At 40.5% G+C, this 21,893-nt stretch overlaps 1 protein-coding gene across 1 annotated transcript in view; it reads left to right on the top strand.

Annotated features, from left to right (window-relative positions):
* ctnnd2a (catenin (cadherin-associated protein), delta 2a) overlaps positions 1 to 21,893 on the top strand; it is a 317,537-nt gene that overhangs the window by 269,889 nt on the left and 25,755 nt on the right. Inside the window, exons 19-20 of the mRNA XM_037756610.1 lie at positions 2,368 to 2,518; positions 20,297 to 20,546. Of these exons, the coding sequence (XP_037612538.1) occupies positions 2,368 to 2,518; positions 20,297 to 20,546 (401 nt within the window). The remainder of the gene's footprint in view (positions 1 to 2,367; positions 2,519 to 20,296; positions 20,547 to 21,893) is intronic.

Here is a 21,893-nt window from a genome sequence, read left to right as displayed (position 1 = left end):
TTCAACCCTGATCATCAATTCAGTCTTTACACAAATTCAAAGGCTGCAGTAAATGCCACAGCTCCAAGACTCAATCAGTTGGAATAATGTTCCATTTGCTCACTACACCATCCTGCTGACTTTGAAATATTTCCAGCACAATCCCATGTTTTGGTGTGTTCTATAGTATATAATATTGTTCAGCAGCAATGCAATTACTGTAATAATGTAAAGGCTCCAAACCTGAACACACCAGGGAGCGGAGGCAGGGTTCAATAGCAGCTGACTGATGGAAACAGCTAGATGGTAGTAATGTGTGAGTCATGCGGTCATATGGGAGCGTATTGGTAAAGGCAGCTTTAGCCTTGAGGGAGGTGTGTATAAAGGGTAAAAGGCAGAAAGTGTGAGGGCTTAATCTGGGAATGACCTTGGGAAACTGCATCAGATGCTGTTGGTTGTAAATAGGCTGTGTGGGTATGTTGATGGAAATGTTTATGTGGTCAAAAAGTGCTCAGTCAAAGAGGTTACATTGATTTTGCTGTATGTGAAAACTTGAACTGTGGCAGTTACAGACAGGGAAGCACACTGAGGTTGAGAGGGATGTCTCTGTGGTCCAGTAAATGTGTGTGGGAGTATCTGGTTTTGGTTTTGTGAGTATTTCCATTCCTACTGGAGTGGACAGAGAGGAGGCTATAGAAAGACAAGAGAAGGAGGCAAAATGATGGGGGGCAGGTGGTCTTCAGGAAATCACATTTCCTATTTTTTGGCCTCACTACATGTGTCTCTGTTTGTTGTGTCTCCTCTAAGCAAGTTCCTTCTCCTGACTTTGAGAATAGTGCTGCTAACAGTTTCCAAAGAAGCAGTGTTGGCGTACTGCTGGCTCTGTTCACTAAGCCAAAGAGTATAGAAGCAAAGACGCGAAACTCTGGACTGAGTCCCTTGCCATGAATGTATAAAGAGACGTCTGTAAATCAGATTTTTTTCGAGGTAAATAAACTTCCCAGTACAAACATTTAAATAGCAAAGTTGCAAAATTAACCATTAGCCGAATCCAGAGTTATTTTCCTCGGCATAATGAACGTACATCAGACCCACGGGACTGCACCGTCCTGCACGCTTATATGACACCCTGTTATGCCGGCTTCCTGCTAGCTGTATGCTGCTGTAATAATGGATATACTGTCTGTAATTCATCACTTTTATTATCTTATAATACACGCATGGGCTGTATGCTGTACCGTGGGGGATGTATTAACGTCTCTGTTCTCAAACAACCGGCTATCGGCCAGTAGCTAGTAGCGCTAGCAGCATGACATAAACAGAATTTAATGTAGTTGTAGGCTATTTACTAAAACGCAGCGCAAAAGCACAGGACACAACCTCCTATACATCCATGGTCTGTGGTCTATTTTACTTATTTTGGAGGTCCTTTACATGAAAATGATTGAGATTGCTCTCAAAATCTGTGTTTTGGATTTTTCTAACTTCCATTTATGTACACCATTTAAGTACACGTTCTTCGACTAAGCTCTTGGTTAAAACCATACAGTTTATGGTTACCATCATTTCCCTCAAAGGGTGAATTATTCCCAAAATGAGAACCATAGTTTTCCCATTTAGTTCTCTAAGAAAAACAACTATAACATACCTTGGAAATGATTCTTTTCACTCAATCTTATAGCTTCACACTTCACTTACTGATATCTATTCTTGGGTGCTGTTTAGCACATCCCCAGTCTTCTACAGTTGACCCACAAGGCGGCACCACTTGAGCCGCTTAGGGTCGAGTAGTCCATTTAAGCATACCTTGATAGTTATTGAGGGAGGATAGAGTGGTCTCCAAGCTCGAAACTCTTCTCAACGGTTCATGTAATTCTCCCTCTTACAGTATATCACTTGTGCGTCAGTGTAATGCCTCAGCCCCTCTTATATTGACCCGGAATATTACATCTCCCACTCGACCTCGCCCATTGTCTGTCTCTTTTTTCCTACCGCAACCACTTGATTCACAATCTGTTGTTCTCTCTGGTTAAAGAAAGAGAGAAAGGAAATAGCTAGCACAGTGACAATAAGACAGTGGAAGAATAGATTGAATATATCCAATCACACAATGCACAGGTGAGAGGTGAAACAAACTAGTGTCACTACCAGGTATTGTTCCCATGCCCTGTATTTTGTTTATCATGCTGTATGGACACAATTGTAATTGATAAAACCTAGAAAATTGAATTTTTCTTCAATTCTAAAAGCAAATTATCACAAAACTCTTAAAATCCTCCTGTCATGAGGTACATTGCCACCACAAATGCACCATGAGATTGTATTTTTAATATTCATGCATCAATTTTCAACTATTTAACTATCTTTCCCCTGATTTCTCCCCGTCAGTGGTCGGTGTACATCCGGGCTGCTGTGCGTAAGGAGAAAGGCCTTCCCATCCTGGTGGAGTTACTGAGGATAGACAACGATAAGGTGGTGTGTGCCGTGGCCACCGCTCTCAGAAACATGGCCCTGGACATCAGGAACAAGGAGCTCATTGGTGAGTACCAATACAAAGAGATATTATTTGGTGGTGAAACATCCCCCCACCTGAAATCATTGCATGGATCACTGTCATTTTTAATCTCTTTAATTAAGATACATGAATTTGGACACCTGCCCTGTTATGCTTAGTTGCAGTCTCTTTTTGTTTGTTCGTGAAGAGCAACCTGAAGCCCATTTTCATCCCTAATTGCATTCTCTCATAGCCGCTCCACTGTGGTCCGTTCCTAACGCACTGTTCTCATTTAGAGTATGCAAGCTTGTGTTTAAGTGATGTATCACAAGGGTAAAGAGCCTGTAGCCAGTTGCTCCAATTAGAGGTAGTTTAACACTATAATGCCAGCCTATAATCACCTCATAGTAACATAGTATGATGGCTCACCTGGCTTCTTCCAGGTGGAGAACTTTGGAGCTGCTGGGGGATTAGAATTTGTAATCGCAAACTAGGATCAAGTCTATATACCAAGCTGAAATTGTGCTCATGTGATCTAACATTGTAGTGCTCTACAGTACAAGTGTGCTGGCTGTGGGGATTATTGTGGAGATTAGATTATTTATTTTTTAACTATTGGGTAAAGTAATTTTACATTATAATTTAAAGGTCCAGTGTGTAAGATCTGGCGGTATCTAGCGGTGAGGTGAGGAGATTGCAACCAACTGAAGCCTCTCCCATGTGCCAAGCGTGTTGGAGAGCTACGGTGGCCGACGCGAAAATGCGAATGGCCCTCTTTAGAGCCATTTGGAGCAGAGCCAGTGCGTAGAGTGTGTGTGTACGTGGGAAGTGAGTGGTGAAGCAAGAGAGAGAGAGAGCGGCGGTGATGGGAGCGAGTAACGTTCCCCCAGGAAAAGTTAACAGAGTTTGGTTTGTCCGTTCTGGGCTACTGTAGAATCATGGCGGACTTTGTGAAGAGGACCCACTCCCTATGTAGATATGCTCATTCTAAGCTAACGAAAACACAACAGTTCTTATAATCAGGTGATTATACACTTAAGAAAACATACTTATTAATATTATATTTCATTTCCCCTAATTGTTACACACTGGTCCTTTAATTAACTAAGGTCAAATTGTGTTTGTTGTAAGAAAATTAGGCTAATAAGGAAAGTCAATGCAGGGTGTGAGTGAGGGAGATAAACCGGTAGATAACAGGTAGAAAAGGTGTAGTTAAGAGAGAAAGTCTGAAGAAAGAGGGAGAGTGGGAGAAAGACACTGTAGCAGAAGAAATGATCGCATCAAAGGCTTGCATTGGGCTTTGAAAAGCACACTGTGGTCATGACCGAGCCTCAGTCAGGCTAACTGACTGGCAGCATCACCACATCTAGGGACTGAGGATCACTGGTTAACACGTTATTACATTGTGTGTTTGTGTGTGCGGATGAGTGTTTCTTTCTTTGTCTGCAAAATGTGCGTGTGTGACATCACCCCTTCCTGTCTCTGGTATCTCCGAGCATCTCGGCTTCCTGGTGGGCTCGGTGGTTTCTATAGCAACCCCGCTACCCTCAGTCTCAGACGAGGGGCTTCTGGAGCCTCTCTGGGTTTTGCCAGCGTGTTGTAAGAACGACAAGGAATGCCCCCGGCAAAGCTCAACACGCCCGTACTGTGATGGTTTGTCTGGCGCACGGCAGCAGATTAGAGGATAATTGAAGCCTTCAAACAAAGACGCTTATCTGTCGGATTTGAATGTTTTTTGTTTATGTGTGTTTGTCTGTTTGTTTTCCTTTCTTCAATGCACCTGCAGTGCATTAATTTATGGGTTTTTTTATTTTAAAAGATTGCATGTCATCCCTGGGATTGCTTTCAAAATCTAATACAAACTTCCAGATATTAAATGATAAAATATGGAAGCCGGAGTCATTATTTAAATCATTTGATCCATATCAAGTCCAAAAGGTATAGAGTGTAATAATGGGTAATGTATAATATGATTGGTTCTATTAGAATATTGTAGTATGCCTTGGGCAAAAAGCTGTTTCAGCTACCTTTACATTAAGTCTGACTGAGCCATTTGCACTTAAATTGTCAAAATAAATGTTTGATTGGAAGAAAATGAAAGTAAAAGTGACATAATTCTTTCATTTTACCTTTTTTACAATAAGAACAGTGTATGTTCTGCTCTGGAAATCATTAAAATCATCTCTCTCTCTCTAATTAATTAAAGTATTAGAGCTAATTGGTCATTTTTTTTGCTTTTAAAGTCTTTTAGAGCCATTAGCTTCCTGAGCAGAGAAAAATAAAGAGGAGAGTTGTGGAAAGAGAGGTAGACACTGTAATGAATTAGTGCTTCATAAAGAGAAAGGCAGGCAAAACACACGGGCTGATTGAATAATGTAATTACTTACAAATTCACTGGGAAAATCAATTCAAATTTGTTTGGCATTTTCATTTGAATACACGCTTGACTTACTCAGCTGCAGGATAACATGGTTTAAGTCCTGCGTGTGATTAGCTCTCCCACTGTTATTTCTGAGACTTAAGACATAAACAATAAGACGGAGATAGGGTGATGGAGGCAAATGAAAATACAGTATATAATAGAGAGAGATATAATTAGGGGCATTGCAGATCATCATTCTCCTGCAGGAGCCGTGGCTGGCACCGTCAGCGAGGCGTTGGCAGATTTGATTAAAAATAGATACACCTTGGCAAGAAAACGGAGATCTTGAGAGAGAGATTATTGTGGTTTTGACAGCCATGCAGTTAACATTATTATTAACTGTCAAATGTAACTAATAGGTTACTGTGACACAGGAAGTTATTGGTTTAATTTGGTTCAATCATCCGAAACCAGATGTGTTAAAGCTTCTTAAGCCATTTGAGCATGAAGCTGCAGAAAGACTCCTAAACTGGCCAGTCCTTTGTCACGTTCTTATGACCATGTTTGGCAAACAAGTGTCTATATGCTTTACATACAGCAGAGTAAGAGCAGCATGGGCATCACATCAAATTGCTTGCTTAACCCTTTTATCTCCCCACTAAGAAAAAAAAGAATGATTTTGTCTTTTCTTTGCATTTTTTATGTTCTTGGGGCAAAAATAACAGCAATCAAGTTTTTTTTTTATTATTTAATAAAGGCGTCTACCAAAAACGGTTGAGAAGTTGCTTCATACTAAGAAAAATACAAACCACATACTGTTATGTATATGCATTACATATATGACATTAACAACAGTGAAATTTAATTTTTTTTTTAAATCATAAAAATTGTAAATTTATTATCTTAGCATTCACTGCCTTTATCACTAAATGACAAGTGAACCTTTGGTCCAGCATGTTTTTAAACAGTAAATATTCATACTTATGAAATAATTTCAGTATAAATATAATGGAATAACATTAAATGTATCATATTAACAACTATGAATGATCAGAAGTTGTTTTCTTTCTTTTTCGTACAAAATAGTCAATTTTAATTACAGTAGCTGCTTCACTACCTTTACCATAAAAAGGACAAATAAACCGTTTGGTAGAGCAGGTTTTTAGAAAATGATTTGCCCATTACTAGATTTTTTTGATGTATCAAGTTAAGTGTCATGATGTTGCTAACTTCCTGTAAGGAGGCTAACTGAAAAGGCATGCTATTTAAAGACACAGTGACATATAGATTGGATTTTTTATATCATAAAATACCTAAACCGAGAGATGCATCAATCAGGTTGAGTTAAGTTCAACACATTTTTCAATAAGAAGAATGGACTCAAAATGTGCTCTACCAAACAGTTGAGCAACATTAAAGGGTTAATTAAGCCTTTAGATTTTATCCCTGGTTTTCTGCCCCCAACCAATAAAAAAAATATCTGCTTTTTTAGCTAGATGTTTAGTTTCACAAGCCAGTCTGTTAATTTGTCTTTTTATATGAGCCAATACTGTTGTGGTTTTACAGAATGGCAAACATGAATAATGAGCTTAAAGCTGCTGCAGGGTGTGTTGTTGATTCTCAGTGGGACTGTCTTTACCAGTAACCTTCTCAGGTTCAGGGAGCCAGACAGTAATGGTAACCTGGCTCTGTTTGGCCAGATAGTCACATAAAATGGAATAGTATCAGTGGAATAAATCATCAGTTTACATTCAAAATCAGCTGACACGGCAACTTCTCTTCCTAACTGTCGGGACAGCCAAATGGTAAATGAGTCAGAGAGCAACAGTCAGAGTTAATGACACACAATGTCACAGAAACACAGCAAGACTCGGAGATGAAGAGGGAAAATGGAGAGAGGAGAAAAGTGAGAGGGATCAGTCAGGGTTGAGCCTTTGCTCTTGGCAAGGTGTGATTTGATACATGTCGACAGCAAAGAGGCAGAGGCCAGGCACTCCTAAGAGACAAGCCCCATTTGGCCCGTGTTCACAAGCTTTATTCACCACACTGACTCTAACCTCTGAGTCAAACACCTTTTTCTTTACACCGTGCACTTCTGCAAAAACAACCGTTCCAACCCGAAGCAACAAAGCGATTTCACAGAGCGGTTTTGTAGGTCTTTGTCGGATCAAAGTTCCACCTTATTAGAATACCATTTTGCATGGCTAATCTAGAGTAAATCACCTCTTCCTAAACCAAATCTTCATCACGCGACGGTGTGTCATAAGCTGTTAGTGCCGGTAAGTTTGGCAGCATCAGCGTGGGGGGAATTGGTAGTTTGCATGAGAGCTCGGCAGAGTGAGCGGAGATGAGAATCATCTTTCGCACACAATAACATCAGAGTGTCAAATCCTCTGGAAAGCACTGTTTGACTGGATGTGTAGCGAGACAAGCAATGGGGAGGGAGCGAGAGAGGCACGAGGGTGGAGAAGGAAAGAGCAGAGAGACACCGAGTCAGACCGAATAGGGATGGTAGATTAAACAGAAGAGAGAGCTAAAGACCTACTGTAACCACATATGTATGCTTATATTCCAATCCCTCTGTAATGTGATTTAGTGGCATATTGATGTCACTGAGAATCATACTTCTCATCTGTCAACGTTTTTGTCTCTCTCCTGATTTCACCTCCTTCATAGTTTTTGATTTGCATAATGTACTGTACGCCTGTGTAGCAATAAATGAGTCCCATTCACTGCTGCATCGTCTGTCAGCGCAATTCTTCCCCATTTACTTACAGATGGTAATTTGACACACATGAATTGGAAACAGCACTGGAATGAAAAAAAAAAGGCAGACACTGTTTTGTTTCAAATGCAGCAACCATTTACTGAAAGGTTCCCATAAACACATGGCTGTGCTTACAACCAAATCCGAACCAAAATTAGTGTTTAATGAAAAAGTGAATCTGTATTAATTTGAGACAGTTAATGAATTAATTTAATGTTTTGTATGAAGTGACTGGGTCTAACTGCTGAATCTAATTGAGTTTCTGGATTCTGCAGTAAGGGTTTAATTTAAATTCCAAACATGAAATCCTTACATGAAGTCCCACAGTGTATTAGGGATTGCATTTAATATGGGATATATAGTAATACAAAGTTGGATGTGAAAGCTTTTGGGTTTTCAAACAAACGAGTCATACTTTATAAAAGTGTTGATTTATAAAATACTGATTATTTAAGTTTTTATTCTTATTAATTACACAGCTTTGTTGAATGCTCGAGTCTGATCGGTCAATCACGGCGTCCTATGGTCTGTTATTTCTTTATAGCAGACCGTTGCCGTGTATAACAGACCGTTGCTATGGACGCAGTTCTGATGTCGGACTCTGGCGGACCATTTTTGTTTCAAATCATTCATTTCTGAAATAAGTTGCCGTGTAATAAGCGGGATAATGTACAGCTAGTGGGTCATTGTTGTGAAATAAACCCCTTAAGGGCGATGCAAGATCCCTCCGCAAAGCCCTGCCTGTCACCCTGTCAGTGTTTATTTCACAACAATGACCAGCTCGCTGTACATTATCCCTTACATATTGCATTTGATTATCCATCTACAAATCAATGGTTAGGAAATCAAAGCATTGAGGCTTACAGTATTAGCGTTATTTCATAGTGATATTCATGATGTGCATATACGCTCAAGAAGAATCACAGAACATGTTTAGCTTGATGAAAAGACATCAAGGAAATCTAACCAGCCACCTTGTAAACACCTAAGATTTGCTATCAACCTTCCTGCGTTCAGATTGCAGTAATTGACCTCGAACATCAAACAAAGCGCTCCGTGGTTTAGTTGAAAGTGGCTCAAGAAGACCACCTCTTTCATGTAAATCAGGGGGGGGGCTAGTTTTTGGTTGCACGCCCAAGTTTGATCAGGATGTTCTCGTTAGTTCTGTTTGCGTCAGATCAAATGAAAACACCTTCACTGATAACGCTTTTTTCTCTGATTGCTTACCGGTTGCAGAAGACACCTCATATGTAACTCTTTTTTTAGTAACAAAATCAGCGCTCATTATATTTTTTTCTGAAATGATGACTAATGAGGAATTTTGAGTGAAAATCAAAAGCAAAACCTCAAAGAAAGAAAATGATCAGTCTTCCTCCTCCTTCTCTACATTTCTTCTTCTCTTTCTCCCTCAGTCACCCCTTCTCCTCCTGTTCCTTTGTCTTCTTCTCTTGTCACACCACCACACCTCTTATTGGCTTAAGCCTCCCTCACTCGCTTCTCCTCATTTCCAATTTACAATGTTGTGCCCAACCCATCTTGTCCACAAAATGAATATTATCCCCCCGTTTCTTCTTCTTCTTTGTTTCTTTTCCTTCCTCCTTCTCCACCTCTCGCTCGTATATCCCACACCCACCCCTCCCTCTCCGTCTCCGTCTCCTTTCCATGTCGTTTCAGACATGAGCTCATACCGCTTCTCCTTCCCTCTTTCTCAGTCTCTCGCTCTTTGTGTCTCGCGTTGATGACATCAGTGCTGGGGAGTGTTACTGTGGAAACCGAACTAGTGAGCCGCAGGGATGTCACTAATTGCATGATTGCAAATGTGTGTATGTGTGAGAGTGCGGGGCCCTGTTTACACCTGGCATTAACATGCGGGGTGATCCGATCACAAGTGGACAGCTCTAAGTACGTCAGTTCACACCTGGCATTAGAATGCATCTCCATATGCATCTCCAGTGACCACTTGTGATCAGATCTCCCTTCCCCGCTCTATATGCAGATGTACTGTACATCATTTCCATTTGCAAAGACCAAATGCGTTGGGAGACAGAAATTAAATGAAGAAGAAGAAATCAAAACAATACAGACTGGATCTATTCCTTGGCATGTTCCAGGCAAACTAAATCGCCCAAGATGTTTGATGTACTCGTGATATATCTCTATGGGCTTTTCAAAAATTTCAGACGTCGTAGACTAAGCCAGCTTACGCGATTTGAGAATCAAGTGGAGATGAGAAAAAGAAGAAACAAAAGGACAGCTTTGATGACGCATTTACCTGTTACGTCCTTGTCGGGATGCATCCTAACATATTCATGTTTATACTTCAAAAGATATGTGGTCGAATGTGTCCCAGACCACCTCAGCAAGTGGTTCGAGTGATCGGATCACGATGCGTCTTGGTGGTCGTCGTTTACACACCTATTTAGCACTCTCCGCTTGTGATCCGATCGCCCAAGACGCATTTTAAAACCAAGTGTAAACAGGGTGTCAGACACTGTCATATGCAGACGGCTCACCAGTTTCAAGGCTTTAATCTAAACATTTTGTTGACTCACATTCTACTACTTTGAAAGGTTGCCCTAAGCAAGGGAGCAAAAATGACATGACGTGCTTATCCCATTTTGTGGGTTCGTGACCACACCCATAGACTGTATACAGTAAATATTGACCTGGTCTCCGTGACGTCACCCATAGCTTTCTGAAGAGCTGTTGTGAAGCTCAAAGTGGGTGGATCCGGCCGTCGCAATCTGGACAGTGACATCAGAGCCTAACTCCTGACTAGCAGCTTGCGACCTGGTATGGCTCCCACCTGTTTCTCATAGCGGCCACGCCCTCAATTATGCCTAACTTTAATCCTTAATATAATTTACACGAGTGAGTTATATAAAAATGTATCCCCCGTACAGTTGTCATGAACGGGGATATTAGCTATAAAGACCAAAACCGTTGTTGGACCAGGCTGTAAACATGTTTATTTCTGCTGTAAATTTGGCCATTTTTAGCATGGGGGATCTGTGGAGACTGACTCACTTTTGGAGCCTGCAGTTTTTGGCACTTCCCCATTGGCTCCAGTTCTCAGCACCAGAGGTTGCTGCTTGGTCACACCAAATAATTAGATCTACAGACAATGTCCATTTTATGTTTTCCTCGCCAATTTTTTACAATTTACCAAATTGTACATATTTTGCCGTCCCTGCACTTTGGTGAGCTTAAACAACGTTAGAAGGCTAGCAGGCTGAAAGACAAAGTGGCCGTGTCCACTGACTCACACTAAGTTGAGACATAGTTATCTGTCCCTGTTGCAGCGGTACTTCATGAAATTTCTGTGTCTCCTTTTGGAATAAAATCTCTTGTGTGTGTGTGTGTGTGTGTTTGTGTGTGTGTGTGTGTGTGTGTGTGTGTGTGTGTGAGGGTCTGGCATGTCTTTTATCAGCACACTTTGTTCTCTCTGGCATTCTCCGTCCTCTGCTCCACTGTGCCAGACTGGGAGCATGACAGACAGAGAAATGGAGAGCAATAAAGAGACACAGAGAGAGGAAAAGAAAGGGCTGTCATGCGATGATGAGATTTTGTTGGTCTAACAGCTATCCCTCCAGGATCTGACTCATGTTCAGGTGATCTTGGGAGATGTAGAAATACATAAAAATGTTCTCCTTTTTTTTCTTCCAAAAGACTGATGACGTATTCAAAATCATGATTTAATTCAAGAAAACGCATTCACTTGTAAGGACCCAACTGATCATCATCGAGAAGCTGTACAGTGTGATTTCATCTACTCTGTCACAGAGAGTGAGAAAGTGAGAATAAAGTGTGTTGCATCTACGTCTTCCCAAGCAGGCATCTTCTTCATGACAGTAGAATGTCTTTAATGAAGCCACAAGTTCCTCGCCTTTCCTCCCTCTCTCGCTATTTCTCCCTCCTCTGCAGTTTACGCCGTAAACCTGTCACCCATAGACATCAAAGAGAGACACAGAGGGCGAGATATAACTGGTGTGAAAAGCACCAAACAAGAAGGCAGAATATTTTATGACGGAAGGAAAGCGGTGGCATGCCGCCTTCCAATTTACCTCCATTTCTGACCTGTTTAAACCTGCTGGGTTTCATCTGTTTTCACTCTCCTCTGCATTGTATTGCATTTATCCATTTATGTATTTATTTATCCACAAGTTAAAAGGAAAACACCTCACATTGCGGTGGGAAATGAAAGTTATTCATATCTCTTTTAGCTTGATGAGGGTGTGAGGATGTTGATAATTGGTGACTGCAGGGTCTGTGTGTGTGTTTGTGTGTGTGTACAGTATGTGATTAATATTGTCACTTCTTTGTGGCAGCTTTCCAAATGAGCCCATAATCCAGAACTCATTAGAATGCTGTCATATTTTTATAATTTGGATTATAGTAAGGGGACAATAAGTCAAATTGGTGCCAATAAAAAGCCCCTCCCTCCCTTAATGACACTATTGATGTTTGAGAGTATTGTGGGTTGATGTATTTTGTGGTGTAAAGTCTTATACTCAGTTTCTTAAAGGCTGACATCCAAGGACCATAACTTTCATGTTTTCAGTAAAGAAATATTCCCACAGAACAGAAACCCTGTTGCTTTGAATCTGGCGCCCTCTGTCGATGATGTACTGTACTACTGATTAAATCATCCCTAGGAAACTCAAACAAAGGCACTGAAACACTTGTTTTGTCACTGAATATTTTAATAAGCAGCTGTGGCACCTCGTTATTATGCCACAGTACAAATTTAGCTGATATCAAATCAACACTTTGAGGTAACACCATTGTGTTCTTCAGCTCTTAAAGGAGGGGTTGGTAGTGTTGTTTAAATATAGTTATATAGTTATATTTGTTGAAAATCTCATTACCCCCTGGCAGCAATCAATAACTCAAATGCTCTGACAAAAAAAGAAAAAAATCTGGCATCTTTTGCTGTCGCAGGACTGTAAAAATCCCAACCACTTCACTTGGCCCAAATGAAATGATTGGACGGCCTACCTGCCTGCCCCTACCTGTCTACCTGCATGCACTCTGTTCGGCCCTCAATGCACTTCAACAAGCTGCTGGCTTGACAACTGTATGACATAGCCATGTTCGTTGTTTACGTTCATTATGTAAGGGATAATGTACAGCGAGCCGGTCATTGTTGTGAAATAAACCCCGCGAAAACAGTGACCCGCTAGCTGTACTTTATTACACGACTGCTTACTTAACAAATCAATAATTTGACACAAAAAATTGTCCTTCAGACTCCAAGATCAGAACTGCGTCCCTAGCGACGGTCTGTTACACATAGCAACGGTCTGCTATAAAGATATAACAGACCGTAGAATGCCGTGATTGACCAATCAGAATTGATTATTCAACGAAGCTGTGTAATAAGATATGTTTACGTTTATAACGAGGATTTTGGGGGAGTGGCTTTGGAGGGTCAGTGTTGCTAGATTTAGGGTCTTTTGGAGCTATGGCTGCTAGCTACTTTCATTGGAAACAGTTGGCAACACTGGGCTTGGTTTTCGGTTGGACAATTGTTTTAATCTAGCGTACTCTTGCTAGTTTTTCAACATTACCAACCCGACCTTTAAGAGGAAGATAGTTTAAAAACAGGATATTCACCTGAATATGCCTGTAATTTGTATGAGTCAAAAAGTGGTCAGATCAGTCCTTTAAGACAGCAGTTGTCACATTCTCAGTTTCTTTTCTAACAACTCAAAAAAAAAAAACTACAAAACTACCTAATGTTTGTCTTGTATTACGGTGGTAAACTTCCGTTGAAGTTTAAGTGGCTGTTATTCAGCCTAGAACACATTCATAAGAACCGAGACAGCCAGAAGCTTTTGGTACCAGTAAGAGTAGAGCAGCCCACCTCAGGGACCTCAACCCAGTCACTGATAACTGTGTATTTACTATCCTTTATCCTCAGACAGTCGGACGACACAACCAATCAAGCCGTTTCATCTTTCCCCACATCTCCCTGAGACAATTACCTCCAATTTTGCTTCAATAACACTCTCCCTTCTCCGTCAGTAAACAATCAAATCACTCCATTGTTGAGGGTAATTGGATCTCTTTAAATCAAATCAGCCATTATGGCCCTGATGAAGCACGCCCTGCTCAGCGGGAGTTAGCGGCACATGAGGGAATGCAGCACAGGAATACATTAGCGTCGCTGCCTCCCAGGTGAAGATGGCTATATTGGAGGCGCTGTGTAATACAGGTTTATTAGACTGTGCAGTGATCAGCGCAGGGCTTGTTTCTCTCCCTGAGGACATGTTGCAGGTGTAGCTCCCATTTCAGTGACAGAGAAAGAAGATGAAGGGGGGGATTGCACTCCAACATGTAGAGGTGTTGTCTGTGTCACAGTAGGACTTTAATTTAGAAGGAGTCACCATTCACTCATAAAAAAATCAATTTTAATTTCCTCTACAGCTCTTTTATTTCTTTCCTTCCTGCATGACGATCACTGTGAGGTTACAGGAATAGTTCTTGAGGAACATGAGGTTCCTTAGCTTAGCTTCTGGTTGTATGCACTACATTATACTGATTGATTATACTTTTTATACAGCATTCTAACACATTCAGATTAGTCATTTGTCAACTAAATATTTAAAACTTCAATGAGGCCTTGAGAGATAAATTGTATATTTAGCAGTAATTAAAACAAAAAATGTCCTCATCAGGGTAATGAGAACATCAAAAGATTGTGCTTTCAAGATGTGTTGAATTTTGCATTGACGTTAGGAAAGTGCAGCAACTCCCTCTCGTTTATATGAATCCATAATTCATCAATACGCTTTTTGCAGGCTCTGGGTATCATAGTGTCTAGATGGAGGAAGGAGGCCAGACTTTATTTGACTCAAGCTGTGTCTGAGCACAGCTTTGCTTTAGTTTAGTTCAAGCTGCAGTGTGTGTAGAAATACAGCAAATATGATTAAAATCAGATAAAGTAGATACAAACCAGAAGTGCTATTCTAAGTGTGGAATCCACTGTCGTATCGTCTTTAAGTGGACCACTACATCCTCTCTGGCAGCGGAGAAAACTGAGGCCAAATTTGCAATAAAAGCAAAATAGTTGTGAATTTCACAGAGTTTTTTTGTGAAATAATGTTTCTAAACAGCTCATTGTCACAGCAACACTACGAAATTACTGCCGTTCCGCATCAGAGGTATAATCTTCTGCAACCCATGGTGCTACTTTGAATTTATTAAAGCTGCAGTAGACAGATTGGATCAAATATGATTTAAAAAAAAGTTATTTTTATAAAACTGTCAATATATCCCGACAGTAGTGCATGAGACAGGTAATCTGAAAAAAGAAAAACATGTGCCTCTGTGTCCTCCGGTGTCCTCCGGTGTCCTCCGGTGTCCTCCGGTGCTCCTAATGGCATCTGCAAGATTTCACATACTGGAGGAAAACAACCAATCAGAGCCGAGCCGGAGCCTTGCCGTCTCTGAGCAGCTGTCAATGACTTGCATACTCCTCAAATGTTTTCAGAAACATCTTGTAGTGTACTGTTTAGCTGTAAAATGAGAAAGTTTGTGCAGCCTTGTTGAGATCAGTTGAGGAAATACCAAGCGCCGCCCAACAGCCGGAGCACAGCCAATAGGAACGCTCTCTCTCTCTCTGAAATGACCTGTGATTGGCCAAAGTCTCCTGTCACGGGCTAGATTTTTGAAAGCCTGAAAACAGAGCCATGAGGAGGTGCAGAAATCTGGTTTTCTCTCAGAACACTTGAATTACAATATGCTGAAAGGTTATTATGGAATTTATGCCCAATTATGCCAAAAATATTCTGCCTACCGCAGGTCTAAGTTTAGTCTTTGCTATTTATTTCTGTATATTGTATTAATGTTTGCTCTATGATAAATCTCTAAATCTCCAAAAGACAAAAAATGGCATCGTGAAATTACAAAAAAAAAAACTCAAGTGTTTTACTTAAAACATCTCACATCAAAACAAACAAAGAAATATCCCAAAAACAAAACAAACAACCAGGAAGCCAGATAATGAGCAATGTGTACGTTCAGGTGAGATGTGCTTAAGTGTGTGTGTGTATTGTCAAGGTGAGGTGAGGCTTTCAGTCATGCATCTTAGCACTCAGTTATTATCAGTCTTCCACTAACAAGGTGTGTTATTAAAAGGGTTGGGGATAACAGGGGCCTCTCCGTTTCATTCTTCAGCTTTCAAGGCGTTTCACATCGCATTCGTCTCAGCATATGCGCTAATGTGTATATAAGCTATATTTTCACTGCCTTTACTCAGTTTCTCTGTCCTTCAGTGATTCCCTCTGTTCCTCCTCTTCCTCTTCCCTCTCTCTCAAACCTCCTCTCTCTCCTTCCGTATCATCTTCTCTGTTACGCACTCGCCCCCTGTGGGATGAATGTGATGACGTTGCAGACACTGATAGGGATGTGCGTGCACACACACCTGTGTGTGGGGAAATGCTGACAGCAGTTTATCAGAGCATCTCTGTGTAAGCGGAAATTACTTAAACAAACACATCTAATAGTTTTAACGTCTGTGTGTATACTCTTCACCTTCCTTTTATTATTACTTAATTCCCTACAGTCAGTCAGTTAATGAATGAGTCACTCACTATATCAGCCAGTCAGTCAATCAATTAATTCTCAGTCATTCACGCAGTAAATTATCTGGCAGTCAGTCGGTAAATTAGCCAGTCGGTAAATTAGTCATGCGGCAAGTCGGTAAATAATTCAGTCACTCACTCGGAAATTAGTCAGATCATTAAATCAAGAAAGAGAATACGTAAAATGAATCAGCCAGTCATCAGCCGGTAAATCACTCAGGAATTTCAAGTCAGTCAAATAATGAGTCTCCCTCTTAGGACGCAGCTTAATTTTGTCCTCGCGGCCAAAAGACAATGACCGCTTAACCTCTGTTCAGCCTGCCGGCCTGAGATAACACTTGGCCAATTAACTCACAACTCCATCCTTATGGGTAGAGTTTGTGTGCGTGTGTGACTTAGTATGTGATTGTGCACGTCTTTATGTGCATGAATATGTGTGTTGAAGCCTCCATGTGTCTTCACAAGTCTGCCCTTTGTAAATCAAAATGTGGATTACAACAATGTTTGTGATACAAGGGCAGAACGTATAATCATGGATTATTTGTGTGTGTGTGTGTGTGTGTGTGTGTGTGTGTGTGTGTGTGTTCTGCTACTTCATGAAGGTTGCTAGTGTCATCTGATTTCCCTGCTCTGTGTATTGCCTTGCAGCTTCTCAGCCCAGATCACTTAGACTTATTAGAGGTAATCTGAGCGAGGGACTCACCACCAGCCTTTAAGGGCTCCTTGGATATCACAGTGATGGATTGGTCTGGGAAAAGCATTCAGTGTATTATGAAGAAGTGGGGAATTTTAAGTAAGAAAAGACTGAATGAAGAAAAGAAGGAAGGTATAAAGGGGAGGCTCAGATTTTGTTCTGACTGCAGTCTACGAGTGAAGGAACAAATCTATACAACACGGATGTTTGTTATTTTGTTTTTCACTGAGATTAAAGTGGCAGTAGGCAGAATGTTTTTGGCATCATTGGGCAAAAAATCCATTATAGCCTTTCAGCATATTGTAATTCAAGTGTTCTGAGAGAAAACTAGACTTCTGAAGTGACTCATGGCTCTGTTTTCAGGCTTTAAAAAGAGACTTTGGCCAATCACAGATCATTTCAGACAGAGAGCGTTCCTATTGGCTGTTCATTCCATGGAGGCAGCTGTCAATCACTCGCAAACTCCGATCAAACGAAGAAAACTAGGGAGAGCTGGTCACATATTAATCAATATTCTATTACTGTAATGCCTATTTCTCATGTAAAATGTTTTCAGAAACATCTTGTAGTGTACTGTTTAGCTGTAAAATGAGAAAGTTTACTCTGGCTGGTTGGCGGTGCTTGGTATTTCCTCAACTGACCTCAACATGGTTGCCGGGTCACAGCTAAACAGTACACTAGAAGATGTTTCTCAAAACATTTGAGGCGATATATAGGCATTACAGTAACAGAATATTGATTCATATTTGATCAGCGCTGCCTAGTTTGACTGTTTGATCGGAGTTTGCCATGGATTGACAGCTGCTCAGAGATGACAAGGCTCCAGCTCAGCTCTGATTGGTTGTTTTCTACCGGAGGACACAGAGGCACATTTTTTTTTTTTTTCAGATTGCCTGTCTCATGCGCTACTGTCAGGAAATAGTGACTGTTTTATAGAAATAACTTTTTTTAATCATATTTCCTTCAATCTGCATACTGCAGCTTTAATGAATTCAAAGTAGCACCATGGGTTGCAGAAGATTATACCTCTGACGCGGAACGGCACTTAGATAGGTATGCGGTAATTTTGTAGTGTTGCTGTGAAAATGAGCTATTTAGAAACATTATTTCACAAAAAAACTATTTTGCTTTTATTGAAAACTAAGTATTTTGGCCTCAGTTTTCTCCGCTGCCAGAGAGTGGTCCACTTGAAGACGATACGACAGTGGATTCCACACTTAGAATAGCACTTCCGGTTTTTATCTACTTTATCTGATCCAGCACTTCTGTGGAGGACTTGCATTTGTAAAATTTAGAAGGAGACGGTGACTCACCCTGAGCAGCTCTTCAGTGTGTTGTGTACGCACACGCACTGTTTTAAATGGCATATCCAGCAACACCACAGAAATGGCAGACTGATTCATTCATGAGGAGATGCTCGGTTGATTGAAGTGGTTCTATTGAGTGGACTTTGTTGGTTCATTATTCTCAACAATCACCTCTGCATCCAAATTGACGGTTCTTTACCTGCAACATGACCCGTGGGTTTCATCCCAGGGGGCTCAAGATGATTCAAGTGTAATTGACAGGTTTGATGATGGTCAAGGCATTTCTCACCTCTTGACTGCCGCTCATGTTTGATGAAACTCCACACGCCGCCTCGGTCAGCACAATCTCCTCTTTCTTCTCTTCAGTCCCTCTCCTGTCTTCCATTCTTCCATTCATCACCTATTTGCTTTGATCTCTCTCTTATCTCTCTTATCTCTTCATATCCGGTGACCTCACTCTCATTGGAAACTCTCGTGGGAGTTGCGGAGTAGTTGACTCAGAAACACTGCAGGAAATAACGTTCAATTGTTTCCTGATGACAGAACATGTGTATGTGTGTGTATATTTATTGAAACCAGGGCTGTAAAAGTTAACGTGATAATAACACGTTATCGCAAATTTATTGTGTGAATTTTAGCTTGTAGCAGGCTCAGTTTTAAAGCTACAGTGAAGATACTGACATCGTATGAAACTAGAAAAACCTAGGGATTCCATTGGCACCAATGTCATACTAGCTTGTCGCAAAGGAGGCTAAATAAAGCTCCAAATGCTACGTTTTGGCGAGGAAAATCTGGCACGGTCATTTTCAAAAGGGCCTCTTGACCTCTGACCTCAAGATATGTTAATTAAAATGAGTTCTATGGGTACCCACGAGTCTCCCCTTTACAGACATGCCCACTTTATGATAACCCCATGCAGTTTGGGGCAAGTCATAGTGAAGTCAGCTCACTGACACACTGACAGCTGTTGTTGCCTGTTGGGGTTGAGTTTACTATGTTATGATTTGAGCATATTGTTATGCTGTGAGGGTTTCTGAAAAATATTTGTCATTGTTTTGTGTTGTTAATTGATTTCCCATAATAAATATATACATGCATTTGTATGAAGCAATCATATTTGCCCACTCCCATGTTGATAACAGAATTAAATACTTGACAAATCTCCCTTAAAGGTACATTTTAAACAGATAAAAATGTGCAATTAATCGCGATTAACTATTTTAATTGATTGAAATTGTTGGCATCTAAGTATATGCCAACAAACTACTCTCATCTAAACTAAAACAATCTATATTTTGCGGATGGTATTAACCCTGTTTGATCTAAATAAGACAGACTACCTTACTGTGTAGGTGAGCTCAGACTACATGTAGGTGGCTTTGTCCTCAACTTCCGTCATTTCCTCTTTGAAATCCATACTCCTCCATACCACTTTGTTTTAAAGTCCCCTTCACTCCAAATGTTATTGCTTTCCATCTGCTCCACCCTTGACAGCATCTCCTGCACGTCTTAATTACTCCCACTCTCTGTTGCTTCGATCTCTCAAACAAAAAACAATCTTTGAATGCCATTTTTTTTTCATTTTCTTCATATGCCAGCCTTTTCACCAAAATACCACGAGTCGCCCCATTTATTGGATTCTCAGCATGTCTGCATTACTGTTTGTGTGCGTCAGAGGATTTGCAGTGTGCCCCCTCAAACTAAAGATTTATGGAAACCACTCACTAGCCGGACGAGGCCTTTGCTTTTAAAAGTAGTAAACGGGCAATTTTACTTTTATGTCATCGAGGCTTTGAAGTATTTGTTAAGTATATTGTTGAGGTAATTGTTTGGATTTTTATACCAGTCATCCATAACCACACTAAATGCCAATGCTTGTCTAAAACCATCCCTTTGCATGAGTATAGGAGCTATTATAGAAAATATAAACCAGAAATCATATGTTTATGTTGTCAAAGCTCATTCCAGTAGCCTCTATATGTGTCCCTTCCATTGTTAAAAATTTCATTTTTCCAATAAAATTGGCTATATACAGTACAGGAGGATGTGCAGAGAATAACATTTGACCAATATTTTTTGTACCTTTCCTTCATTTTCTCCACCAGGTAAATATGCCATGAGAGATTTGATCCATCGGTTACCGGGCAGTAGCAGCAGCAGCAACAATAACGCCACCAGCAGTGGGACCTCCGGGACCACAGGCCCCCCCAGCAAGGCCATGTCAGACGATACGGTTACTGCCATCTGCTGCGCGCTGCACGAAGTCATCACCAAGAACATGGAAAACGCCAAAGCCCTGCGCGATGCTGGAGGCATAGAGAAACTCATCGGCATCGCCCGCAGCAAAGGAGATAAGTGAGTATGGGGCCAACGTTTTGAGGCCATAACACAAAGTTTGGTTCTCTTTATCTATACCAGTAAAATTGCTAATTTAAAGTTAGAGAAAACTAGGGCTGTCAATCAATTCAAATAGTTAATCGCAATTAATCGCAAATTATTCACACTTTTTTTTCTCTTCAAAATGTACCTTAAAGGGAGATTTGTAAAGTGTTTAATACTTTTATCAACGTGGGAGTGGGCAAATATGATTGCTTTATGCAAATGTATGTATATATTTATCATGGGAAATCAATTAACAACACAAACAATGACAAATATTGTCCAGAAACCCTCACAGGTACTGCATTTAGCATAAAATATATGCTCTAATCATAACATGGCAAACTCAAGCCCAACAGGCAACAACAGCTGTCAGTGTGTCAGTGTGCTGATTTGACTATGACTTGCCCCAAACTGCATAGGGGAGACTCGTGGGTACCCATAGAACGCATCACATATCTTGAGGTCAGAGGTCAAGGGACCCCTTTGAAAATGACCATGCAAGTTTTTCCTTGCCAAAATGTAGCATAAGTTTGTAGCGTTATTTAGCCTCCTTCGCGACAATCTAGTATGTCATGGTTGGTACCAATGGATTCCTTCGATTTTCGAGTTTCATATGAAGCCAGCATCCTCACTTTAACTTTAACTTTAAAAATGAGCCTGTTACAACCTAAAAATTGTGAGTTGTGTTAATGTGTTAGAGAAATTAGTGCCGTTAAAACAAATTTGCGCTAACAAATTGTTATATCAACTTTGACAACCCTAGAGAAAACCTTTTTTCAAGACATTTTTCAACACTTAAGACAAAATGGTTCGTATGTCTGCATCATTACATCAAATGGAGAAAAAAAAATGTTTGACAAAAATATCGTGGACAATTTCTCTACTATTAATACTACATATTTTGTGCCTAACAGTACTATAAGTGTCTGTATTTTTTTTACATAGGTTGTCTCAGTGAGAATAAAACTTTCAACACAGTGTTACTGGCATGCAACTGAGCTACAGTAGCACCACAGAGTTCATCCCTACGACTTAACATCCTCTTGAAATGCATTTGCAGGAGTCCCAGATTGAATTCAGCAGAAATCCTCAAAGGACGCTTTTACAAATCTGAGCATGATGATATATTATTACAGTTTTCGGAAAAGTATGCCATATGTATTTCTAACCACAGAACAGGTTTACCTGCGCTGCTGTTAAAGTGGTTATTAGATCATAATGAAGATATGTGAAAATATGTGAAAGTAACCTCAGAATAAGCCGGAGGATGAAATTGCCCTGAATAACTGTAGTAGTTTAAATCCTAAAATGTAATGTAAA

This window comes from Sebastes umbrosus, chromosome 21, assembly GCF_015220745.1.
Source record: "Sebastes umbrosus isolate fSebUmb1 chromosome 21, fSebUmb1.pri, whole genome shotgun sequence".
Lineage (NCBI taxonomy): Eukaryota > Metazoa > Chordata > Actinopteri > Perciformes > Sebastidae > Sebastes > Sebastes umbrosus.
This window is presented reverse-complemented; position numbering and strand designations above follow the sequence as displayed.